Below are 24,491 nucleotides of genomic sequence, written 5' to 3'. Positions count from 1 at the left end.
GTATTGACTGGTCGATCCGATAAATAAAGAAGTCATCATCACATTTTGTAAGTGTTGTCTCGTATACTATTCAATTACAACAAAAAAGGTAATGTGTTTATCACCCTTCCAAGATGTGTGTCTCATCTCCTCCATCACAAGAAATGTCTCCCCTTCTCCAAGATGTGTTATAAGAACTGATATATAAATGCCTTCTCTTGCTCATCATCACTATCGTTACCTCCATTATAAATGTACCCGTTAAATATAAACTCCTTAATATGTACCCCTATGCAACATACTGATAAATACTAAAATTTACGCTGTATGTTAATGTTTTTACAGGCAGTGTATATATATATATATATATATATATATATATATATATATATATATATATATATATATATAAGTAGAAGATTGGCTAAGCTATGAGTAAGGAATGAGTTAGAGATTGAAGGTAAATAGTGTTAACAGGCAAAAAAACAATTAGTTTTAACTTTAGTATTAAAATTTGGCGGTTGTGAAGAGTGTTAATTTTGCAAATAGACAATAACAATGCATGAAATTAAACAGCAGAAGCCTTACAAGAAGCTCATAAAGAGAATAGTGTTACAGGAAAGGCTGTCCCCTTTCCATGTGAATAAGAAGAACATTAGATAAGCGAAAATGAGATTTGGATAAGCGTAGACTCGAACCTTGTGAATGTTAGAATTTAGCTATTGTTAAATTCTATTATAAAACATAGTTAGATATTGTTTGTATTGTAAAAAAAGAATTAATTGTTAGTTCTTTTATGAAAACTGAATTAAAAATGTCAGCTAAAAAGAATGAACATACAAATTAAAAATATATTGTAAAAAATAGGTTAGGTTAAAAAGTAGGTTAATTAGGAATTCTTTATGTGCATAAGTGTGTTTTGGACAAACGTGTGCTTAGCCACGTGTGTTGGCCACGTTTTGAAACCACACATATGACGTCATAGCAAAAAAGGAATTCTCAATATAAGAGCTATAATTAGTCAGATTAGGCAATCGGGCAGTTGAGGCAGAACAGTTGAGTCTGCTAGTCAGCAGAGGTCAGAGGAGGGTCCCCTTAGAGGCGAAGGGGTAGAAGTTTAACCATGTAGAACAAATTTGAATTCCTGACGTCATCATCATTCGACCGGTTCAATGAAATAAAGAATCACCATCAATATTTGTAACTATTTGTCTTCGTGTCATCATTCCACAAATTGAAGGTAATGTGTTAATCATCTTAATATGTACTTTATGTAACCCTTACAAGAAATTTATCCCTCATCCTCTCTAATATATGTTATAAGAATCCGCAGAACTGTATAAAGGTCTCCCTTTCATTATCGTTATATTCGTGTATTATATTGGTCCAATATGAATGTCCCCATCATATCTCCTTTAATAGGAACTCAACGTCATCCTTTAATATGAAACCACCACTACACAACATTATACGTTGATTTGGTGCCCCGTGGCCATTTTATTCGGAAAGAATAAAAAAAACGAACCATACCACAGAAACACAAAAAGGGTCCATTGAAAACAAAAAAAAGATACAACGCGAACAAAACAACAAAAAAAAACAAAGAAAAATGTTAGACGAAATAAAACAATAATTAAGAAAAAAAGAGAAACACACACACATACGCACAGCGTCAAAGAAAAAAAGAATCGTATACTTAAACACGAAAAAATGTACTTAAAAAAAGAGATGATATGCCGGAAAAGAAAAACAGCAGTCGTAGATATGAATGAAAAAAAAAAAAGAAACAGTTGTAAAACGAGTAACCATGCGTAATTCATTGATAAATGGATTGTTGTTTTAAAAATATATACACGCATTAAAAATTTTTACACGCATTTAAAATTTTTACACACAAGTAGAGAAATTGTGGTCATTTATTGTTTTAAAATTTAGATTAATGTGTCACAGTTGGAGTTGTTGAAAACTGTTTTCATAACTGTAAATCAAACACGATTTTTTCACAAGCCTTGCACTTAAAAACAGCATGGACAAATCTCATTTTACAAAATCCTATTGTCTGTATCAATGCACTTTTATGAAAGGCATTTTGTGTTCATAGTTGAACTTTTCAGCTTTTAATGTTTTTTTTTAAAAGGGACAATTTTTTTTGACAGACTTTGGTTGTTATTGTTGTTGTTACAGAAATTCTTTTTCTTGAAATAAAGTTATAATTGCAATTTAAATGATAATCATAGTTAAATGATAATCATAGTTAAATGATAATCACAGTTAAATGTATAAATTGAATGTTATATGATGTTGAACAAATATTGTTAATTGTCTTAAACGTATGTATAATGTTATTGTATTTAACGTCAGGAATTCAAAGTCATAATTAAGTAGACAAATTAAAATGGGGGAAAATGAGCCATAAGAAAATATAATGAAACGATAATTGAGACAAATGGTTGGCCTAGAAATAAGCTCGAATTTTAGAGAGGAGACAATACAAAATTACGTAAACGGGTATTTTGATAGTTTTTCGGATGTGATAAACCAAAAAGGAGAATTTTTCTTTTTGATTTTTGCTTTTTTCTCTGATGATATTTTTCGCACGAAGTTTAGCTTGCCAGGGAACAGTATTAGATCTGCCCCTGTTAGGAAAATATAGATGAGAACCTGCGATATTGTGGCTTATAAAGCATGCTGCACTTGATGGCACCAAGCACAATTATAAGACTTTGAACAACAAATTAAAGAGCCAGGCGGTGAAGCATACGAGAATTCCTTAGAGTAAGGAATATAAGAGTCACATGTAACATTAAGAAGGGAGAAAAAGTAAAATATACCGTAAGTACGTAGGTAGAAAAGATATAACCGTATATTTTTAGAGGGGTATGAATGCGGGATATCTCTGCTGGAATCTTGGACGCTATGATGAAAAAAAAAGAGAAAAATCACAGAAATCCGGGCTATAGTTAGAATTCAGTGCGCAAATAGGAATTTTGGAGCAAGGGATGGTTGTTATTTAGTTAAGGGTGATGTTTTCTAAGTCTTTATCGAAGCTCAAAGGGTTCAAGCAAGGAAATTCGGGCGAATCAGTGTGATGAAAATGTATATCTTAATTAGAAGCCAACCACAAAGATTTAAGTAAATGGGCTTTGATCTATGTCCCAAAAGAAATAAGATAGTTAGAAAATTAAACAAAGCTCTAATTAGTAGAATCCCCATGCGAAAGAAAGGATGTCGATTTTTGGACGAAAGAAGACGTCGATTTCGAGAGACGTAGAATACGGCCACTGTTTACGGCATCAGGGTGGCTGCATGAAGCAGCTGATATGAATCAGAGGAGGTATACCCTACACCCAAAAAGTAAATGCGAGGAAGATCAGAGAGAGATTCTGATCTAAAGAAAATAATTATGAAGTTTTTTATGGGGTCTGATCTTTCTTAGCCAACTGGTTGTATAGATATAGAGAAAAAATGTACAAGAATTTAAAAATACGTACATTTTTTGAAAATGGGAAGCATAGGGATGTTAGAAGAAAAAGGGTTGTCCCCTTTCCATGTAAATAAGAAGAACATTAGATATTGAAAATGAGATTAGGATCAGCCGAGACTCTTAAGTATTCAACCACTTTTGACGAGGTTATTCCAGACAATTTACGATTGACACCTGATTCAACGGGTCAAAGGAATTATACGTGCCTCCGACTTAATCCGATATTAACATTATACAACAGTTATTACATTTTCACTTTTTCGTGTTACAATACAGTTTAACCTTATTATTAAGCATCGGCGGATCTGCTGTCTAATTCGTACACCGTTTATTCAATCACTACTCTCTAATTTTCTGATATCCTCTCAGCTTTTTTATTCGTAAACCGACTCCATAAAGTCTAGTCACTAACCTTTGATAGCTTGGTTAAGTGCAAATCCGAGAAATTTGATTCGTTGTCTGTTGAAAACTTTCGAACTGTCTACAGAGAAAAAAATTCGTCGTTATTTACATTCTCTATCTCTATAACCGAGAACTATGAGCACCTCAAATATTTAGTGGACATTTATCTTTCTACCACATTTCATTAAAAAAATCCTTCATATTAAGTGTTTTACTAGACCTCGACGTATTTCAAAACGACTTAAAATTTTAATATTTCTGTGCCCTTTATTTATCTGAATTCACGTAGTAAAATACGAGCAAAAAAAAGCACCGGCCACGGTGAAAAGCCTTCCAAATGATGCTAAATTATTTATAAGTTGCTCAGTATATCCCGTGCTAAAAATGAGCGTGTTTTTCTTTTTCAGTTTCTTATTTAAAAAAGTATAAAAATACAATACCTTCATATTTAATAATCCTTTTTACAATGGCAGGTTTAATTATAAGCGACCCAAAGCTTAAAACTGAATGATTACTATTTATAGAAATCAAGTAAGACTTATTTTAGTACTTACTTTAATAATTGTTTATATTGTCACATGTTATAATTGTTTAAGCATTTATTCTAGTCTCGCAAAACTGTCAGTCAAGTTTTTTTTAAATTTTCAAATTTTAGTAATAAAACTGAAGATACAGCTTAAACAGTTCAAACTTATAAAATATGTTCAAGTTAAAATGGTTTATTACAATTTTCTCTTTGCTACGTTAAAATAGGTATGAAACAATATAATTTATAATAATGTATAACCGATCTGTAAGACTAAAATGTTCGTATTTAAGACTAAAACAACCACGAGCACAATAAACAGAAAAAGTATGACTGACAAGACAGAATAAAATTCGAAAGTGATCAGAAAAAGAAGAGAAGCGAACAAATCTACTCCGCGAATGGTGTAATATCCCTTTTTTAAGTTCTGTGCTCTGGATCTTTTTTTTTAGTCCTTTCTTTTTTCGCTTGCATTGTTCCGTAGTAACGTTCATTTTCCTTCTTTTTTTCGTATTGCCCATTTTATTATAAAAGGTAACCGCGTCGAACAGAAACAAAAATATTTAACGTTGTCGTTACCATCGAATGAAAGGAAATAAACAAATAAAATTCATTTTATCTTTTTTTTTACAAAACTTTTTATTACACGTTTCTCTCCCGTCTCGACACAACTTAAAAAGTCTCTTGCTGCCACATGTCCATCTAGCCTGTAGAATTTCTCTGTTCTCCGACCGCATACTAGCAAAAGCCGGCATATTCTCATCCTCAACTTTACACATCCATTTTCTTCGACGCGCTCTTTCTTTTTCCTCGAGCACGTGGTTTCCTTTTTCTTGTCGTGCATACTCGCGCACACTTCCTAATTTTCATATGCGCATTTCGGCTACTGCTGCTACTATTTTCCTACAAGCCCATGTGCACTATATTACAGTAGGAGGAGAAGACATCTTGCTTGTCGAGGGTACATTTCGAATCACTACGTACTTTTCCTTTTCTTCTTTCTCATCTTTCCCTCGACCTAGATACATTTCCTTCAGTGACTTCACGCTCGCCCTTTAAGGCTGATGCGAGGTCAACTCGGCACGTAAGTCATCAATATGAATACGTACTTAAATGACATGTCTAGTTAGTCAATAACAGTACAGTGTTATTGTCAAATTTCTCCCTAATCGTACGATCACACAATTGACAATTGTTATTTTACTATAGTCATGATCCATAATGCGACACATATTTCTTTCTTTTCTAACTAAAACCTTAGAAGTACTTAGATCTGAATCGATAAAGGAAGAAGGCAGCTCAACTCAACTAAGTCCAGCCTCCTTCTGAGCCGAAGATGTGGAATTATTACTATTTGCATCAGAATCTAGTTCTCTTCATTCAGCACTGTCTGAATATATGCTCACGCTGTTGTCCATTACAGTGATATGATATGGCTTAAATTTCAATATGTAAAGTCCTTGTGGATTCTTCACTAAAACTGCTTCCCTCTTTATTATGGATGCCTACGTATGAATGAACTTTTTCACACCTCATGAATACTGCTACTAACTCGAAGCGAGAGGGCAATGGTCAGAGTGAGTGACTGAGTGAACCAGAGTGAGTGAGAGAGAAGGTATTATTAACGACTTGGTTATTCACGTAGTATGTTTTATCACGAATAGATTATTTGACCTGATATTTGCGTTGGTGTCATTTTTATCGGCCGTAACATGATGATTAGCGATTCTCTCGTGATGTGGATAGGGCACAAAATTGACTCTTTTCACTCTGATTTGCTATGTGCAGCAAATCGGCGGATGCAGAAGGGGTAGACATATCATTCTTGGACGTAACGTTATAGCAATCCTATATCACAGAGCAGTTCGTTCGTGCAGCAATCCTGTAACACGTTTCGATGATACTATTTCATAGCGACATGTTTGCGCACCTCATTCATGCCTTAATTACATGAATTGTTGACCACAGAAGTCAGTGTCATAATAAGCCAAAATCTGGAGCCACGATAAAAATAGTGATTCTATTGGCCGAATCACTTTTAGAATGCCTTGCCGATGTAGTGACCGCCAGATTGTAAAACGCATATGGTCACAATCAGCCACTGCCATAAATGTCAACTGTTGTATTTTGTGATGTTTATGCGCATTTCATTGACTTATGCGTCTTCCTTTTACCATCGCATCAGGAATGGGTATATCGTCGAACATGCCTCAATATTCTGAACAATTGCTCTCGATATAATGTTTGCCGGATTTAAGCTGAACCTTAGCATAGTAAGACAATATTTTTGTCTTTTAAAATATCACTGATGGAAAAATCAGAGGAGTCTTTACACATAAATACTTTATGCCTTCTTAAGATCAAGAAGGGATACATTGTTTCTGCATTATCTCTATTCTAACATTATTCTTTGCGTGGATATCTACAGTGACTGCATCAACAGGAGTGTTTAATTCACGATCATCCATTAGAAGACTTTTTTATTAGGCTGCAGTACGTCATTGGTGCTAATACTCCTTGGATGGGGTGAATTTCTCCTCATTGCATGGCAGCATCCAACCATATTAATGTAGGACTGTAACTCGCTTACACCGTCTTTCCTTTAGATGTTTAGAAATCCGAGTTTGGATGGGGCGAATTTCTTCAAAAATGTTTAACTTTGACCCCTATTATGGCCGCTAAACATTTATTGTTTTGGGCTCAAATAAAATTATTAAGTTAGATCCATCTCCAAGAAACCTATATCTAAAATTTCAATTGTTTATACCCAAAATTGGCGGAGGAGTTTGGTAGAGTTCTCAATAGTCAAATCGTTGAATTTAGTCCCTTAACAGCCAAATTTCTAACCGAAAATGAACCAGAAAGATCTTCCCAAATCTCAACACCCTGCATATAAAATTTCGTGTCTGTAGACTGAAAATTGACAGAGTTATTACTTAGGGAAATGTACACGGATAGACACACATAAAGATAGACAGACAGACAGACAGATACTTTCACTTTTATAGAAATACTAGCATTTCATCCTGGCGCTGCCCGGGTGTTTGGATGTGTATATTGAGCAAAAAAAAAAAAGTTGTAGTAGGAAAGCAGGCTCGAACCCGTACCGCGAAGGAGGAAAAGAACGGTGGGAAAACTGACGTCTTTGCTGTTACGGCCACCGCCAAACCGGAAATGACTTATGTTTAAATTAAGGCTAGACAATCGAAAGTAGAGAATGACTTTCAAAAATATCGGCGAAAAAAGCGACTCCGCTCTAGAAAAGTGCCCGGTTGAAGTGTAGATATTAATGTATTTAACCAATTTTTCGATATTTGTCGTCTGAAAGGTCGAACTTCAAAACGATACTGATCCGTCGCCACTGTCGAAAGTTTAAGGTAGACATGCAAACATACATACATAAATACATTTATATATTAATAACTATAAATTTTCGACCCATCCGATTTAAAAGTTTGCCCCATCTCTGAATACCCTTTATGTAAAATTTCAAATGTTTAGACCAGAATTTTTTTTTTACAAGGTAGTCACCACTTATCAAGGCCCAGAAACCTTTCGGTGATAAAAGTTATTGTGTCTACAGTACGTTAGTGTTGGAGATAATGTGTATTACTTTGGGGGGCAGTTCATCAGGAATTTGTTCACATTGGACTTGAAGACATCCAGGTTGTAGTCAGGTGGGAAACAGGCAACCGGAACAGAGTTCCACAGGCGTGCACTTCTAAGAAAGAAGCTTTGTTCATGGAATCTACGTTTTGGTTTTGGCACAGATAAGGAGTGGGGAATATTTTTGACAGTGGTTTCAGCTAGGCGGGTATTTATCGTGAAAGATTAGCGCGGGGGGACCAGAGATTGGAGTTCAGACGAGCACCTGCCATGGTAGTAACGATAAAACAAAGACAGGCTCGCAACGTCTCTCCTGCGGGAGAGAGGTTGCAGGGAAGAGAAAAGGGCATCACCCACTAGGCCTCGAAGCCTATTTTCTACTCTGTCAAGGTAGGATAGGCTGTTTTTAGCAGCTCCTGCCCAGATGTGGCAGCAGTACTCCATCCTTTGACGTACTTGGCTTTTATACAGATAGAGAATTGCATCAGGGGTGAGATATGTTCTGGAGCGGTAGAAAGATCCTACCATCTTTCCAGCGACCTTGGCAACTGACTTGATGTACGTGTTCCATTTCAGGTAAAGCCCAGAAGCTTATCAAAACATGGAGCATCCCCTAGACGAGATCAATCCATTTCACTTGATGTCATTTACGGCCTTAGATGTGTTGCCATAGATGGTCGTGTCATCAGCATAGATGTCAACGAATGATTTAAGTATGTGTTTAGGGAGGTCATTGATGTAGATCAGGAAGAGAGTTGGACCTAGGATGGACCCCTGAGAGACTCCAGCATTTATATTGAGGGCCTCTGATTTCTGCCCATCAACCACTACTCTTATGAGCCTATCGGAGAGAAATGCTTTAATGATCGAGAAAACATTTCCAGTTATACCGTAGCTGGAAATCTTGTGAAGTAGTCCCTTATGCCATACCTTATCGAAGGCCTTTGATATGTCAAGAGCAATTGCCCTAGAGAGGAAGCCTTTGTCAAGGGTTTCGCTAATCCTATAAAATATAACAGTTAACACATCTGCTGTACATCTGGCAGAACGGAAACCATATTGCATGTCACTAAAAATATTATTTCTTCTGAGGTGTTTTTTTTAATATGGATTCCAACAACTTACTCATGACACACAGAAGACTAAAATTCTTAAATACAGGGCATACTGATGAAGTTTTCCAGGGTGTTGGGAAGCACTTCTCTTTAAGACAACGCTTAAAGAGTGTAAGTATGGGTGCAAGTTCTGATTGAAGCTTTTCCAGCACAATTATTGGAATGCTGTCAGAGCCAGCTGCTTTACTGGAATCAAGGTTCTTGATTAGCTTGGCGACCTCGCGCACAGATATTTGTATGTGGCAGAACGTGTTGTCCGTTATAGGAGGAAATGCCGAGAGTTGATGGCCTTCGTCGCATAGGGTAGAATTAGCTGCAAAGTTCTTGGCAAATAGTTTGGCCTAATCTGATGCTGACGAGATGATCTCAGGTCCATTGATGATGGTTGGGATAGAACGCACGCTTCTGTTCAGAATTCTGTTTGCTATTTTCCAAAACTGGCGGGAACCAAGCCGCTGCTCAGCTACTTTTATTTAACGGACTGAGCATAAACCTCTCTTGCATTTTTTTTATTACTCTTTTGCAGTGGTTGCTGGCAGTCGTGAAAGCAGCTTGAGTCTCAGTGTATCTATTACGTTGGTAGCTATGGAAACAGTTATTTCTGTGCGCGATGGCAGCAGCACATTCTGAGGAGAACCATGGCTGGCTGTTAGGTTTTTGTTGGCGTTTTTTGGATGGTATGAATTTGTCTATCCCTACAATAAGCCATTCGGTCAGGTCTGATACTATGGAGGACACATCCTTTTTAAACATGGAATGCAGGGTTAGATCAGATATAAGTGTACGGAAGCTATCCCAGTCAGCGGTAGAGTATCGATATACAGTACGATGGAGAGGTACATCTGAAGATTTATTGCATTTCGTTTTTATCTTAACTGATACAACCGAGTGGTCGGAATATCCTAGAGGAGACAGAACGGAACTTGAACATAACTCAGGGGACGTTCTGATAAAAAGGTCTAGAAGGCTAGCATACTGACCGGAAGTATCTGGCACTCGGGTGGGTTAGTGATTAATCTGGGTGAGGTCATAGGCAATGGCAAAATTATGACAGAACCTCCCCTCATCATATGTCTTGTTAGAGTGGGTCCGCCATTCCACATTGTGGACATTGAAGTCACCACAAATGTGGATGTTAGCTGAAGGGTGAGCAGACAGGATGTGGTCAATTTTTTCAGATATGCTCTTAAAGATAGTAACTCCCCTATTGTGGGGGCGATAGAGAGCAAATGTAAGTGCAGTGGTGTAAGCAAGTGCAACTCGGAAGCACATATGAGGTAAATTAGGGTCTTCTCTGGAGATATCCCTACCAAACGGAAAGCCATCTTTAATGTAAGCACATATTCCATGTCCATGGCGATCTTGGGGGTCAAATTTAGATGTTAAGTTAAAATATCCTTTAATTATGAATTCATCAAGGGAAGTGGTCGGCCTTATGCCAGTTTCGCTTAAGAAGAATATGTCTGGTTTCGTCTCCTGTAATTGGGGTTCAACCTCTGAAAGGTTGGAACGTAGACCCCTGATGTTGGAGAAGAAGACATGGAAGTAGGAGTCTACGTTGGAGGGTGGGGTTTTAGTTTTACACGTGTAATTTTTCTGGAGGTATTTCATGTTGAGGATTGGGATTTGTGGAACAGATTGACAGACTTGGTTAGAGCAGGACAGAAAAGAAAAGTAACATACAAAAAGACAAGAATTTTTTTTGTAGCCATGATAAGGTAAACCGTAACAATTACCCACTAATACGGCATCGAGAGGCCCCACTAGAAACTACTCCATGGTCCAGAGTACATTCACCAAATGGCAATAAAGCAGCCCCAGTATTTTACACCTGCTGATAGGACGGCCTCCTTATTGGTTAATCCAAGGTTCGGGTCCCTGACTATCAGGCGGATAACGTCAGCCCAGATGAAACGTTTACCTCCAGCACCCTTACGAGGGACATAGCCATAATTTATCTGAGTAATTTGGTAGAGACCGCAGAAGTTAATTTTTTTAACTTTAACCCCTATTATGATCCCTTTACATTTATTGTTTGGGCTCAAATCAAGTTAATAAGTTAGATCCATGTCCAAGGAACCTATATCTAAAATTTCACGTATTTAGACCCAAAGTTGGCGGGGGAGTTTGGTAGAGTTCTCAAAGGTCAAATCGTTGAACTGTGACCCCTTAACAGCCAAATTACTGGCCGAAAACGGATTACGAAGATTTTGCCAAATCTCAGTACCCTGTATATCAAATTTCGAATCTGTAGACTGAAAATTAACAGAGTTATTGCGTTGGAAAATGTATACACACAGACACACACACACAGAAACACACTCACACGTTGGCTTATATATATATATATATATATAGATAGATATATCTATGAAAGTGAAAATGTGTGTGTGCGTGTGTGTCTGTGTAGATTTCCCTACCAAACAACTCTTTCAATTTTGAGTCTAGAGACTCAAGATTTGACATTAGAGGTATTGAAATTTGGAAAAATATTTTAATCGGGTTTTGACTTGAAATTTTGCTGTCAAGGGATCAAAGTCCAACGATTTGACCTTTGAAAACTCTACTAAACTCCTCCGCCAATTTCGGATCTAAACACTTGAAATTTTAAATGTAGGTTACGTAATAAATGTAAAGAGGTCAAAATCGGGGTCAAAGTTAAAAAAAAATTGATCTCTGCCGCCTCTACCAAATTACTCAGCCAATTTTTGGTCTAAACATTGGAAATTTTACATAAAGTGTATTCAGAAATGAGGGCAAGATTTTTAATCGGTTGCGGTCGAAAATTTGAGCTGCAAAGGCTCAGACATGCGGCAAGCATTTTAATCAGTTTTGGGGCGAGAATTTGGCTGCAATAAAGTCAAAGTTGAAAAAGTTGACCTTTGCGGATTCTACCAAATTCCTCCACCAATTTTGGTTCTAAAAACTTGAAATTCTAGATGTAGGTAACTCGGACATGAGTAAAACTTTGAATTTAGATTTGAGACCAAAATAATAAATGTTAAGGGGTCAAAATTGGGGTCAAAGTTTAAAAAATTACCTCTGCGGTCTCTACGAAATTACTCAGACAAATTTTGGTTCAAACATTTGAAATTTGACATGAAGTGTATTCACGCGTAGGGCAAGTTATGAACAGTACATAGGGCGCGAGGAAAGCCGGGCTTAACTGCTAGTAGATGATAAAATGATATTACGTTTTTATGTAGCGACGTGTTCAGTCTCTTAGGGGTATTGTTATGCCCTCTGTCAACATTTTAACCAACAGCTAAAGTTCAAATGTGAAGGTCAATATATTATAGGCTGTTGGATTTGATTGGCAATAATAGGGTCTAATATGGTCTAAGTAATTAATCTTATGATGGACAGAACCGTATTTATTACATAGTGTGAAATTTTCACCTCTTTTGTGACCGTGACCTTAATAATTGAACAAAGCTTCTTTCTTAGAAGTGCACGCCTGTGGAACTTTGTTCCGGTTACCTGTTTCCCACCCGGCTACAACCTGAATGTCTTCAAGTCCAATGTGAACAAATTCCTGATGAACAGCCTCCTTAAGTCAGACACTTTATCAGATTTCAAAAACTAACGTACTGTACACACAAAACCCCTTATCCCCGAGTGGCTTCCGGGCCTGGATAAGTGGTGACTACCTTGTAAAAAAAAGGTATTTCCGAATTAGTACACTTCTAAGTAAAGTCATGATCGATATTTTGACTAAGCTTAGTGACGATTAGTCAAGCGATGTGAAAACGATAATGTACACAAAAATCGAACGAAAACATTATTTCTTTTGTGGAGAAAGATATTTCTCTAACATTTGTTTAATTACAAATATTACAACAGAATGCTATTTAAATGTTGTTGAAATATTATTAAAATGTTATTAACATGTTAAAATGTTATTCAGACGTTATTAAAATGTTGCTGAAATGTTGTTAAAATGTTGTTTCAATATTGTTTCAATGTTGTTTCAATGTTATTCAAACGTTATTAAAATGTTATTAATATGTTGCTAAAATGTTGTTGAAATGTTGTTTCAATGTTATTCAAACGTTATTAAAATGTTGTTGAAATGTTGCTAAATGTTTTTGAAATGTTGTTAAAATGTTATTCAAACGTTATTAAAATGTTGTTGAAATGTTGTTGAAATGTTGTTAAAATGTTATTAACATGTTGTTAAAATGTTATTCAAACATTATTAAAATGTTGTTGAAATGTTGCTAAAATGTTTTTAAAATGTTGTTAAAATGTTATTGAATGACGATAATCACTCAAATTATTGGAAAAGAACAAAATTGATGAATGGTGGGAAATGTATTTCGTCCCCAAAAAGATTAATTTTCGTACAAATAAAAATAGGTAATTGCTGAAAATTGAATTGTGACCAACAGTTTCTGGAGAAAATGAAAACCAACCAAATACAGTATTCAACAATTTTACTTGAGCAAATAATAAACAATGTTATATAAAAAGAAACGGTGAAGTACAGAAATACATTTTTTACAAATACTTGACTTCGCGAAAACTTAGCTAAAAAGATTTTTTTTCGATAAAAAAAACAAACTATTTTTGGAAATGGAGAACACATAGAAAAAATTGCTTTATAACTTTTAGAAGTTATGTTTTCGGTCGATGACGTTGCTTTCTGAAAAGCCTAGTGTCAACATCCCTTGACCAATCGTCATAAAACTTGGTCAAACTATTGAGCATTGTCTAACTTACAACTGATTTAATCAGGATATATCCTAAACCATTTCCTTGGATATGGGGTGACTGTAAAATTAAAATAAAATCAATGTCAAAGGTCAAGATCACGAAAAAGATGAAAGTTACACTTTTGGCGATAACATTTTGCATCGATTTTGTTCTAATTTGATTTATAGAACTTAAACTTATTGATAATAGCTACTATATATTTAGCTTGTTTGGGTGAGTAGTTTTGGTGTTATCAATATTTCTTTTGCATAATGTCTCGGGAATACTTTATCTAACATGGAGAAGTAAGACTCATATAAGTTTGGACTTTAGACTTCAAATTTACTTTGTGACATAGACACACATCCACGTTATCTCACACACACTCTCTCTCTCTGTCCCTCTCTCTTTCTCTTTCTCTCTCTTTCTCTTTCTCTTTTTCTTTCTTTCAAGGTCATAATAGATCATATATTTCTTCCCACGCTAATTTCCTTTTATCTCATTCTTTTTCAATGTATGTAATGTTGTTCGAGAACAAACACGATGCATACAGTCTACGTCGCAAAGAACATGAGACAAATAATAACTCGACTTCTTTTTACAACAAAATTTATTTCATCATTGTTTCGCCACGTGTGACTTCTCGTTACGTTACCCACGTCTCTAACATGATCTTCTCCGCTAATGTCCTCTCACCTTTTTATAGTATTTCCTTTTCCTTACCGTGACGTCATTTCACACACGGCTCGGTATTTGCATATAGCCGCCATACACGCTCTGTTACATAGAGGGTCTACATGCTTCCACTTGTTTGGAATCAGGCTCATGGAGAGCCTACATGCTTTCACTGTCGTTTAGACTCAAGTTCATAGTGTCAAACCCATGTCCCGTCATATGTTTCTATCTTTTCCAGAAACTCATCACCATCCTTCTCATAGTAGGAGGAACACTGCTGAAACATCTCGACCCTTCTCTAACTTCAACTTCCATCTCTCTTGCGCTTTCCCATCTCTTTCCCTTTCATTTCCTTTACGTATTTAAATTATCCCATTCCTCTCCATGAATAACTTATTATTCGTCTTTCATATGAACTATTCGCCCTTATTTTCTATCATTTAAATATTTAAATAGACATATTAAATCTGCACGTTGAGAAGCAAACAATGGAAAACTTAGGAATATATCGATTCCCTTACATCTAAGTTGCCGACTATAATCGATGGCTCCCTTCTCATAGAGATGTAGAGGAAAGCGCCATTCCATTCCCAGAATTATCCCACTTGCTCTTGACTTGCCCTTATAATTTTGAATGTTTAGTAGGAGACATCGAGTACCATTTTTAGGTCTTTGGTGTGATACGACCGAGATTGAACCCCGTTTTCTCAGTCTATTAGCGAACGTTATGCCAAATTAAAATGCTTAAATAAAATTCAATATGCAGGTTGTTCGAGAAAAAATTGATATTTAAAATGTTTTTTCTTTCTCTGAGTATTTAATAACAAAAATCTGCAACTGTTAGGTGTTTTTGTGTTCTGTAGATTCAAAAGAAGGAGACTATCGAAAACGAGAACGAATCGAAATATCAGAAGAAAGAAACTTGCGTAATTATGATTCGCGACGAATTGAAAAAAAAATACAAGGAAATACAGCTCAGTACTACTTGAATACCTTGAAGGACGTGATGTGTTAGCTGGATATCGACGCAGTAGCCAGCGGAACCATTATGACAGGATGGAATACTGCTGCCATATCTGGACAGGAGCTGCTAAAAACAGCCTATCCTGCCTTGACAGAGTACAAAATAGTAGCTTAGTGGGGGATGCCCTTTTCTCTACCCTGCAACCTCTCTCCCACAGAAGAGACGTTGCGAGCCTATCCTTGTTTTATCGTTATTTTCATGGCAGGTGTTCGTCTGAACTCCAATCTCTGGTCCCCCCTCTCCAATCTTTCACGAAAAACACCCGTCTAGCTGAATCCACTGTGAAAAATTTCCCCCACACTTTATCTGTGCCTAAATCAAAACATGGATTCGCTGAACAAAGCTTCTTTCTTAGAACTGCACGCCTGTGGAACTCTGTTCCGTCTGCCTGCTTCCCACCTGACTACAACTTGGATGTCTTCAAGTTCAACGTTAACAGATTCCTAATGAACCGCCCCTTAAGTAAACACTTCATCAAATCTCCACACTTACGTACTGTACTTGCAATAACCCTTATCCCTGAGTGGCTTCCGGGCCTTGATAAGTGGTGACAACAGTGTAAAAAAAAGATGTTATTGCTATGTTTGAACAACAAAATCCGTTTGAAAGTGGCAACAATAGAAGAGCAAGCCCCAGTCCAGACAATAGAGAAGATGCAGGAAGAAGGAGACAGAAACCATCCAAACAGCGGATGTTATCAAGCGATGAGTATAGATATTAGCTGCGAGAAGGGTACAGTTTGGTAGCAGTACCCGGTTTCATGTGCCACCCCTGGAAAACACCTAAAAGTAACTGTGCAAAAACTACACCTTCAAAAATCTCAATAACTGTCTTCGCTTTCTCGCCAGATCGAATGGCTTATTATATGTGAGGCGCAGTCGGGAAAGGAACAGCGAAATGAATGACACCATAAAAGTCTTAAATGGTTATAGTTGAGGCTCAGGGTGGCATCTTCGAGTGAGATGTGCGCCTCAAATGTTCGTCCGAGTAAGGCACTTTGCATTTTGATTATTGATCATTTATTGATCAAAAGAATACGTTTTTTTTTCATATAATATAATCCTAATATAATATGAGATAAGTAAAAGCGAATACACACACACACACACACGCACACACACACACACACACACACACACACACACACACACACACACACACACACACATATATATGTATATATTCAAACACAAATTCAATTTATATATATAAATTGAATTTGTGTTTGAATCTATGTTTGTGTGAGTTCCTTCCGTATGAACTTCGAAACTGATGGACCAATTTTTATGAAATTTTATACAAACGTATTTTATGTGTCTGGTCATGTTCTTAGATAAGCTTTCTATGGGAATGCACCAGATTAGTATCGAAAATGGATAATAAAAAACAAACTCTGATTAATGAATAGACTGCCCGATGCTGATCCTTATACAGCCTAACATCACAAGTGCATCTGAAAAGTTTCATCACGATAAGAGCTGAACCACTCAACGTATAAAATCAACAGTATGTTCTTTGATAAAACAGAGGTGCGTCCGAAATGAATGTCTTTTTAGACCATAATTGAACCATGATATGTGACTTTTGTATTTTAAACTTTAATTCAAATCATTACATAAAAATAATTTCAGTATTGTGGACTAAGTCACTGCAGAGAGGTACTAGAGGTTTCCTCCCGGTGCACCGCGATGCGTCCCCAACTAGAGCAGGCAATCAATACATTTGATTAAAAAATAGGTGATTACATCGATTTCGATGAAAATAAAAGTATTGGAAGTGTAGAACGTGTGTCGATCCTCATTTAAACCGAGCTAGTGTAGCTTAAAGTAAAAAATGCAATTGCTGAAAATATACAATAGATAACAATCTATTTGGAAATTAGAATTATATAACTGGGATAAACTGTACTGAAACACATAATAGGCAATCTTTAATTATTTTGAAAAATTTGTACTCTTAGAGTTCGTAAGGTCGTGACGAAATTAAATTTTGTCAATTGGCGGAATATTGAATAGGCGTCCTTGGACAGTTAAGCGAATACCTGTTCATTAGCGCTAACAACTTGATTAACCCGATAGTATAAATACAAGGATTGTTTGTATAACGATCGTCAGAGAAGACTTACAGTCACTCGAACCATAACAGCTCGTTCTTCCGTTCGTAGTCAAGAAGTCTAAACCATTCCACCATGCCTAACTACACCCTCCATTACTTCAATGGCCGCGGCCGTGCCGAGTGCATGCGTATGATGTTCCATATGACCGGTGTTAAATATATGGACAAGAGGTACGAATTCTCCGACTGGGATCGTTGCAGGAATGGTAAGGAGTTGTTTCTATTTTAATTTGTGCTTATCGTTTTGATTTTTCTTATAAGATATACTACGTTGACACAGATGCTATGTTGACATATAGGTTATCGCTGAATAAGAGCCGATTCTGTATACAGTAAAACTATTTGAGAGAGATAACATAAGAAATGTTCAAGTTTTATAACTGCAGTAATGTTAAGTATACCTGCACGTATTTCTTATGAAATACATGTATTGTTATTAATTTATAATAAAAATTGAAACAAGAAATAGAATAATTTATTATTATAATTATTTTTATAAGCTTACTCCAAAGAAGTTATTTTAAATATTAATACGAAATAACAAACTTGAAGCAAGATTGTATTTATTTTCTTCACCCTCGGTTTTTTTTCCCAATGGGGAAGGCGAATTTTGCTTTGAATGAAAAAATGTTCGCCAAAGTATGACTTAAGTCTGGGCAATATACTTTGCTTGGTGGAACGTGTTTGATTAAAAAAAATGTAGATATTTTATGAAGCAGCAAATGTGAATATTTAAAATAGACATCAAAACCTAAACATGACGTAATTGTAAAATGGATAGCACTATTTCTTCCTCTTCATCTTCTTCATCTTCTTCCCCTTCTTCTTCCCCTTCTTCTTCTTCTTCTTATTATTATTATTATCAGCAGCATCGTTATCATTATTATTATTACTATTATTATTATGCATATATATATATTAACTAGCATGGGCGGCCGGCGTTGCCTGAATGTTTGGATGTGTATGTTGAGCAAAAAAAAAATCGTAGTAGGAAGGCAGGCTCGAACCCGTACCGCAAAGGAGGAAAAGAACGAGGTAAAACCTAACGTTGATGCTGTTAGGACCACCGCCAAACCCAAAGCGACATTTTTTAAAATTAAGTCTAGACAATCTAAAGGAGAGGATAACTTTAAAAAATATCGGCGAAAAAGTAACCCCCACTGTAGAAAAGTGCCTAGTTGAAGGGGAAGATATTAATGCTTTTAGCCGATTTTTCGATATTTGTCGTATGAAAAATCGAACTTTAAAACGATACTGATCTTGGTAAAATCCGTCGCCTCTATTGAAAGTTTAAGGCAGACATGCAAACAGACATACAAAAATACATTTATATATTGGTAACTAAAAATTTTCGACCCAAACTGATGAAAAAGCTTTCCCTATCTCTGAATACCCTTTTTGTAAAATTTCAAATATTTAAACCTGAAATTGTCTGAGTAATTTGGAAGAAACCGCAGAGGTTAATTTTTTAAAAACTTTGACTTCTATTATGACCCCTTAAAATTAATTGTTTGGAGCTCAAATCAAGTTATTAAGTTAGATCCATGTCCAAGAAACCTATACCTAAAATTTCAAGTGCGTAGACCCAAAATTGTCGGAGGAGTTTGGTAGAGTTCTCAAAGGTCAAATCGTTGAACTTTGACCCCTTAATCGCTAAATTTTTGACCAAAAACACATCATATTCATTTTCCAAAATCTCAGTAACCTGTATGTAAAATTTCGAGTCTGTAGACTAAAAATTGACAGAGTTATTGCTTAGGGAAATGTATACAGATACACAAACACTTTCACTTATACATATATATATATATATATATATATATATATATACTCTTGTTAGCTTCGATCGTTATCATCCTGATTTACCTTACAATGAATTCTGATAGTATTGTACTATACCTGTCCTAGAATAGGTAAAATTAATTCACACACACATATACATTATATATTATACTTAACAATACATATTATACTTAACAATACCCGTTCTAGGGTTGGTCAAATTAATTTATATATGAACTGTACCTAGTCTAATAAAACAATGATTCATGTATATATATATATATATATATATATATATATATATATATATATATATATATATATATATATATCACTATCCAATACACGTTCCTGGCTAGATAAAATTGATTCAGTTATATACTGTACAATATACCTTTTAGAGTAGAGTCGTGGCGAAATTACCTATAAATACCGGAAGACACGGCATTGAGGCAGGGTCTAGATACGGAGAACTAAGAGTGCATGTTCGTTGCTGAGACGAACACCTTTGTATGTTCTTGTTAATACATTTTTGTACTCTTCTTGTGTTTGCTTTGTAACCTTTTAACTAGGTTATAACACTGGCGAACGATAATTAGATAGTTCAAGGATATCCCATCTCAATAAGTTCAGTTAACTTTGCTACAACACTAGCAAACAAAGAATAAACATGCCTATAATATCTATAATATAACACTGAGCGAACGAAAAAACGATACAGTCCTCAACAACGTTATCTAAAAGAAAACCATGTTTCTTTCTTAACTATAACGTAAAAACCAACGAAATAACTTCTTTGTATTAACAAAAAATACTAACCAACTTGATAACATAATAACAAGTCGTGAATAAATCAATTTATCTCGTCTCTTGTTGAAACCTTCAGCAAGTTGTCACTAAAAAATAGAGAAAAAATTACTGTTTTCTTTTTTTCTCGTTCTGTTTGTCTACCACAAACAATAAATATAAAAAAGAAGACAACAGCTACTTTGGAGGAAAAAGTATTGCTTCCAAAGTGAAGCGAAACTTTAAATTCATTTTTGTTAATGGGAAACAAATTAGCGTCACCCCATCAACTGTTCTAATCTATAACAAACTTTTTCAAACCGAACACGATTATTTGAAATAAAATGTATACATTCTTTATTATTACTAATTATCAAAAATGGATCAATTTTTAGTATCCATGGTACAATTGATAAAACTACAGATTCAACAACAGCAAAATCAAAACAAAAAACAAACAGAATAAAAAACAATAATTACACGACGACCGCAATGCACAGAAGAACAATTATTCAATCGTCAACAGCTGAAGAACGACAGACTCATACTGAGGAGGTACTTTTCCAAATTGTAAAAACCAATACTTACGTTGACAATAGTACCGTATTTTTAAAGGATTCAATATGGAAAACAATTTACAATTTCTGCTACGTACCGGAAGAAGCATATTATAGAAGGATACGAACACAACATTAGTCCAACCAGGAAAACGTTCGTTTACTATTACGCAAATTGACATTTTTGTTACCTACTGGAAGAAGATAAGGTATATTATAGAAAGATACGAACACAGCATTAGTCCGTTCGTGTATTATTAAGCAAATTGGGGACTGCTGACCCTAATAAATTTTTTTGGGTTTATTTTACCACGTGAAACTTCTAAGCTATTTTTCGCTGGTACGGTGGAACTTAAGTAAGACACTTTATCAAATCTCTAATACCAACGATTACTACGATACTGTCCCATTGATTACTGTACATGCAATAATCCTTATCCCCGAGTGGCTTCCTGGCCTTGATAAGTGGTGACTTCCGTGTAAAAAAAACTCCTTAAAGAACATTTCATCAGAAAAGTCTCTATTTCAGAAAACTTGGAAATTTGGTTTAAAATGAGGAAGATAATTTCGCAACTGATGCGGATGTGATCGATAAACACTGCGATTGATTTAAAATCAGATCCCAGTGAGGATAGGGATGGATTATAACTCATAATTAAATTACATTTTGTTTTATGTGGACATTTTTATCAATTAAACATTAAGGAATTGTTTCTATTTTATTGAATTCTGTTTCAGAAAATCACGGAGAAATGATTATTTTTCATAGATATCGAAAGCATATTTTTTAATTAGGAAATAATTCTTAGATATAGTATAGTTGTAACTTATGAAAAAAAGTAAATAAGCTATATTCTTTCTTACAATTTATAAGTTTGAATTGTTTTTATTCAAAAAGATAGATGAATTATTGGTTGTGTTCAAGCAATGCATTTAAAAAGTCAATGTACCAGATCTTTAAAAACCGACTCTTTGCATTCTATTCATAGTTTTTGTCATTCTTACAGCCATGCGATGGCTTATATGCTCGAGAATTGCAAAAAACATATATCGAATATAGTAATATTTATATTTATTTTTTCTATTCCATATTTCCCCTGTAACTATGTATGTATGTATGTATGTATGTATGTAGGTAGGTAAGCCGTGGTGAAGGCAACCTTTATAGGAGAAGAAAATCTCTGATTTAAAACACCATAAAGCGGAAGACCATTACCCGTTTTAAGCTGGTCTGCAGTTTAATTTGTTGCTGGCTATCATGCTATTGCTTGTTGCTGGATCTCAACATTTTGAACCGAGAGAGAGACTTAGCTGTCGTACAAAGCTAAGACTCTGTAACATCATATTTGTATAGATACTCCCTCAGGCATTTGGGCTCATGAATTTTAAATGTCTGAGGGAGTGGCACCCGTCTGACAAGACGTTGCAATCATCATCATCATCATCATGTATGTATGTATGTATATATATATATATATATATGTGTGTGTGTGTGTGTGTGCGTGCGTGAATTTATTTGCTTACTGATATTTATATTATTGTCTACACCTTCTCATCATACGTATTATCACGATTTTTTTTTAGAATTCTTATCCTGTTTGGGAGTTATGTCAACACAGGGCGCTAATTAATGTGTGTTTCTTGCCAAACATCTATCATTCATTACTGGAATATTTACACTAGATTTATATATATGTATATATATATATATATATATATATATATATATATATATTTCCTAGTTGAAAGTTATGTCATATAAGGGCGATAGACCTGAAAATAATTCGTACAAATTAAACTATGCTACTAGTTTCTGATGAATGAGTTTAAAATATATGAAACCTCAAATTTATATTTCTTTCCAGATTTTCTATAGTAATATTTATTTCTGTTTTTTTTTTCTTCCAGATTTTCCTTGTAATTACCTCCCCTGTTTGCAGATGGACAATGGTTACATGATGCCCGAGACAATGGCTATTTGCAGGTACATGGCTCGTGAATTCAGTAAGTATATTATACAACATAATTCAGTTAAACATTTTTTTATTTAAAGATTTCATTATATTATCATTGATTAGTGATAAAAATTCAATTTATTTGTTTTCTCGCTCGTATAACAAATATTTAAACATTATTTCAAAATGAGATTTTCATGATTATCACATTATTATTTGACAATATTATTATAGGAAGTATTTACATTTGATATTTATAGATTTCTACCCTAATAACGCCATGGATATGTTCAGGTGTGACTATATCTGCGATTGCTTCTATGAAATCATGGACGATTACATGAGGTATTACCATTGGAAGAACGGAAACTTCAGGGTGAGTCACTCAATTTTAGTATATATATATATATATATATATATATATATATATATATATATATATATATATATAGATGTATATATATATATATATATATGTTCGAAAAGAAAAAAACAACAACATAATATATATTTCTTTATTTACGAATTAAAGTAAATTCCAATAACCAGATAAAATGTAATTCAAATCTTATTGGCTTTTCTATCGATATAGATAACACAGCATCTTTCCTGTCGCGACAGAGTAAAAGCCGACTTTGAAATCTAATGGGCGATGCATTTTTCCTCTGCCTGCTACCTATTGTTCATAGAGGAGATGTTGCTGGTCTTTTTCTGCTCAATAATTATCATAGTGCTCAACTGAACTTAAATCTATGCCCTCATTTACAGGGAAAACTCGGTTAGCTAGAACCAATGTCAATAGTTTCCTTTACTATTTCTCTACCTTAAATAAAACAAACTTTCCATAAGCAAAGTCTCTTTCCTAGAACTGCTGTTTTTAGAACACGGTACCGCGTAGCTGATTCCAGCTAACTGCAGCATAATCATTTTCAAATGCACTGTAAACAAATTTTTGGCGGACCGTTGTTTTAAATTTTCCATTTTTGCGCCAAACAAGGCACAGTGCCACTTTGATGTTGGGGGCTACTATCGGGGAATAAGTTGCAGCAAGATGTCTGTTCATATTACATTGGAACTTTAGTACAGTTGGGAAAACGGATCCCGTAAGGGAGTTCCAGAATCTTACATCTAGGAATCTCTACTGTATTGGGGTGGGATCTTGCTAATTGTCGGGGTTTGCGGAGGTATTTACATCAGTACAAAGGCCTGTAGTTCGTCAGAGCATCCACCATTGAAAAACTTGTAAAACAGGCAGAGGGATGCAATATTTCGTCGATGGGACAGAGGTTGAAGCTTGGATGACAGTTCAGAACCTATCAGGTTCGCGACTCACTTTTGAACCCTGTCCAGGAGCAAGAGACTAGTAACAGATGCACCAGTCTTTGGCAAGGAAATCAGATCATACGGAATCAAATTCTGTCTAATTATAACCACCATTATTAATTATCACGTTGTTTTCTTACCGGCCATATGGCTCTGATTAAACCTTTAGCCCCAAGTGATCTTAGGGCATTGTAAAATGGTTATCTCTTAATATAAAAAAAAAAATGAAAGCATAATTTTGTTAATCGATCCATATTAAGAGCGCGCGAAAGTTGACAGATTGAGAGATTGTGATGTTTTATATTTTTCCTCCATATTCGTTTGAAGTGGGTTATCTAGCAAACTAAGACGTTGGTTAGGAATATTCTGTTTATTCCGAAGAGAAATAACCAACAAATTAATGAGAGAGTGAATAGTATTTTATAAGTTAATTTCTTAATTATCTTGTAAAGGACAGATGAGTGGCA

General features: G+C 35.1%; 1 protein-coding gene across 1 annotated transcript; it reads left to right on the top strand.

Annotated features, from left to right (window-relative positions):
- Window positions 1-17,694: 17,694 nt before the first annotated feature.
- LOC145265329 (S-crystallin SL20-1-like) lies at window positions 17,695-24,363 on the top strand. The gene is made up of 4 exons (XM_080121098.1): window positions 17,695-17,827; window positions 22,655-22,750; window positions 22,962-23,077; window positions 24,352-24,363. The coding sequence occupies exons 1-4, from the start codon at window positions 17,695-17,697 to the stop codon at window positions 24,361-24,363; spliced, it is 357 nt and encodes a 118-aa protein (XP_079977224.1).
- Window positions 24,364-24,491: the final 128 nt, after the last annotated feature.

This window comes from Euprymna scolopes, chromosome 40 (genome assembly GCF_053919585.1).
Source record: "Euprymna scolopes isolate OS-2025 chromosome 40, ASM5391958v1, whole genome shotgun sequence".
In the NCBI taxonomy this organism is placed as follows: Eukaryota; Metazoa; Mollusca; class Cephalopoda; order Sepiida; family Sepiolidae; genus Euprymna; species Euprymna scolopes.
The sequence above is the reverse complement of the archived record's forward strand: the minus strand, read 5'-3'. Positions and strand labels throughout refer to the sequence as shown.

Excerpts from the sequence above, each read along its gene's own strand:
- LOC145265329 (XM_080121098.1), top strand. The coding sequence starts at position 17,695 with ATGCCTAACTACACCCTCCATTACTTCAATGGCCGCGGCCGTGCCGAG. Across the intron at positions 17,828-22,654 it reads CTGGGATCGTTGCAGGAATG|ATTTTCCTTGTAATTACCTC; the intron begins GTAAGGAGTTGT and ends TTTTTCTTCCAG. Across the intron at positions 22,751-22,961 it reads GTACATGGCTCGTGAATTCA|ATTTCTACCCTAATAACGCC; the intron begins GTAAGTATATTA and ends TGATATTTATAG.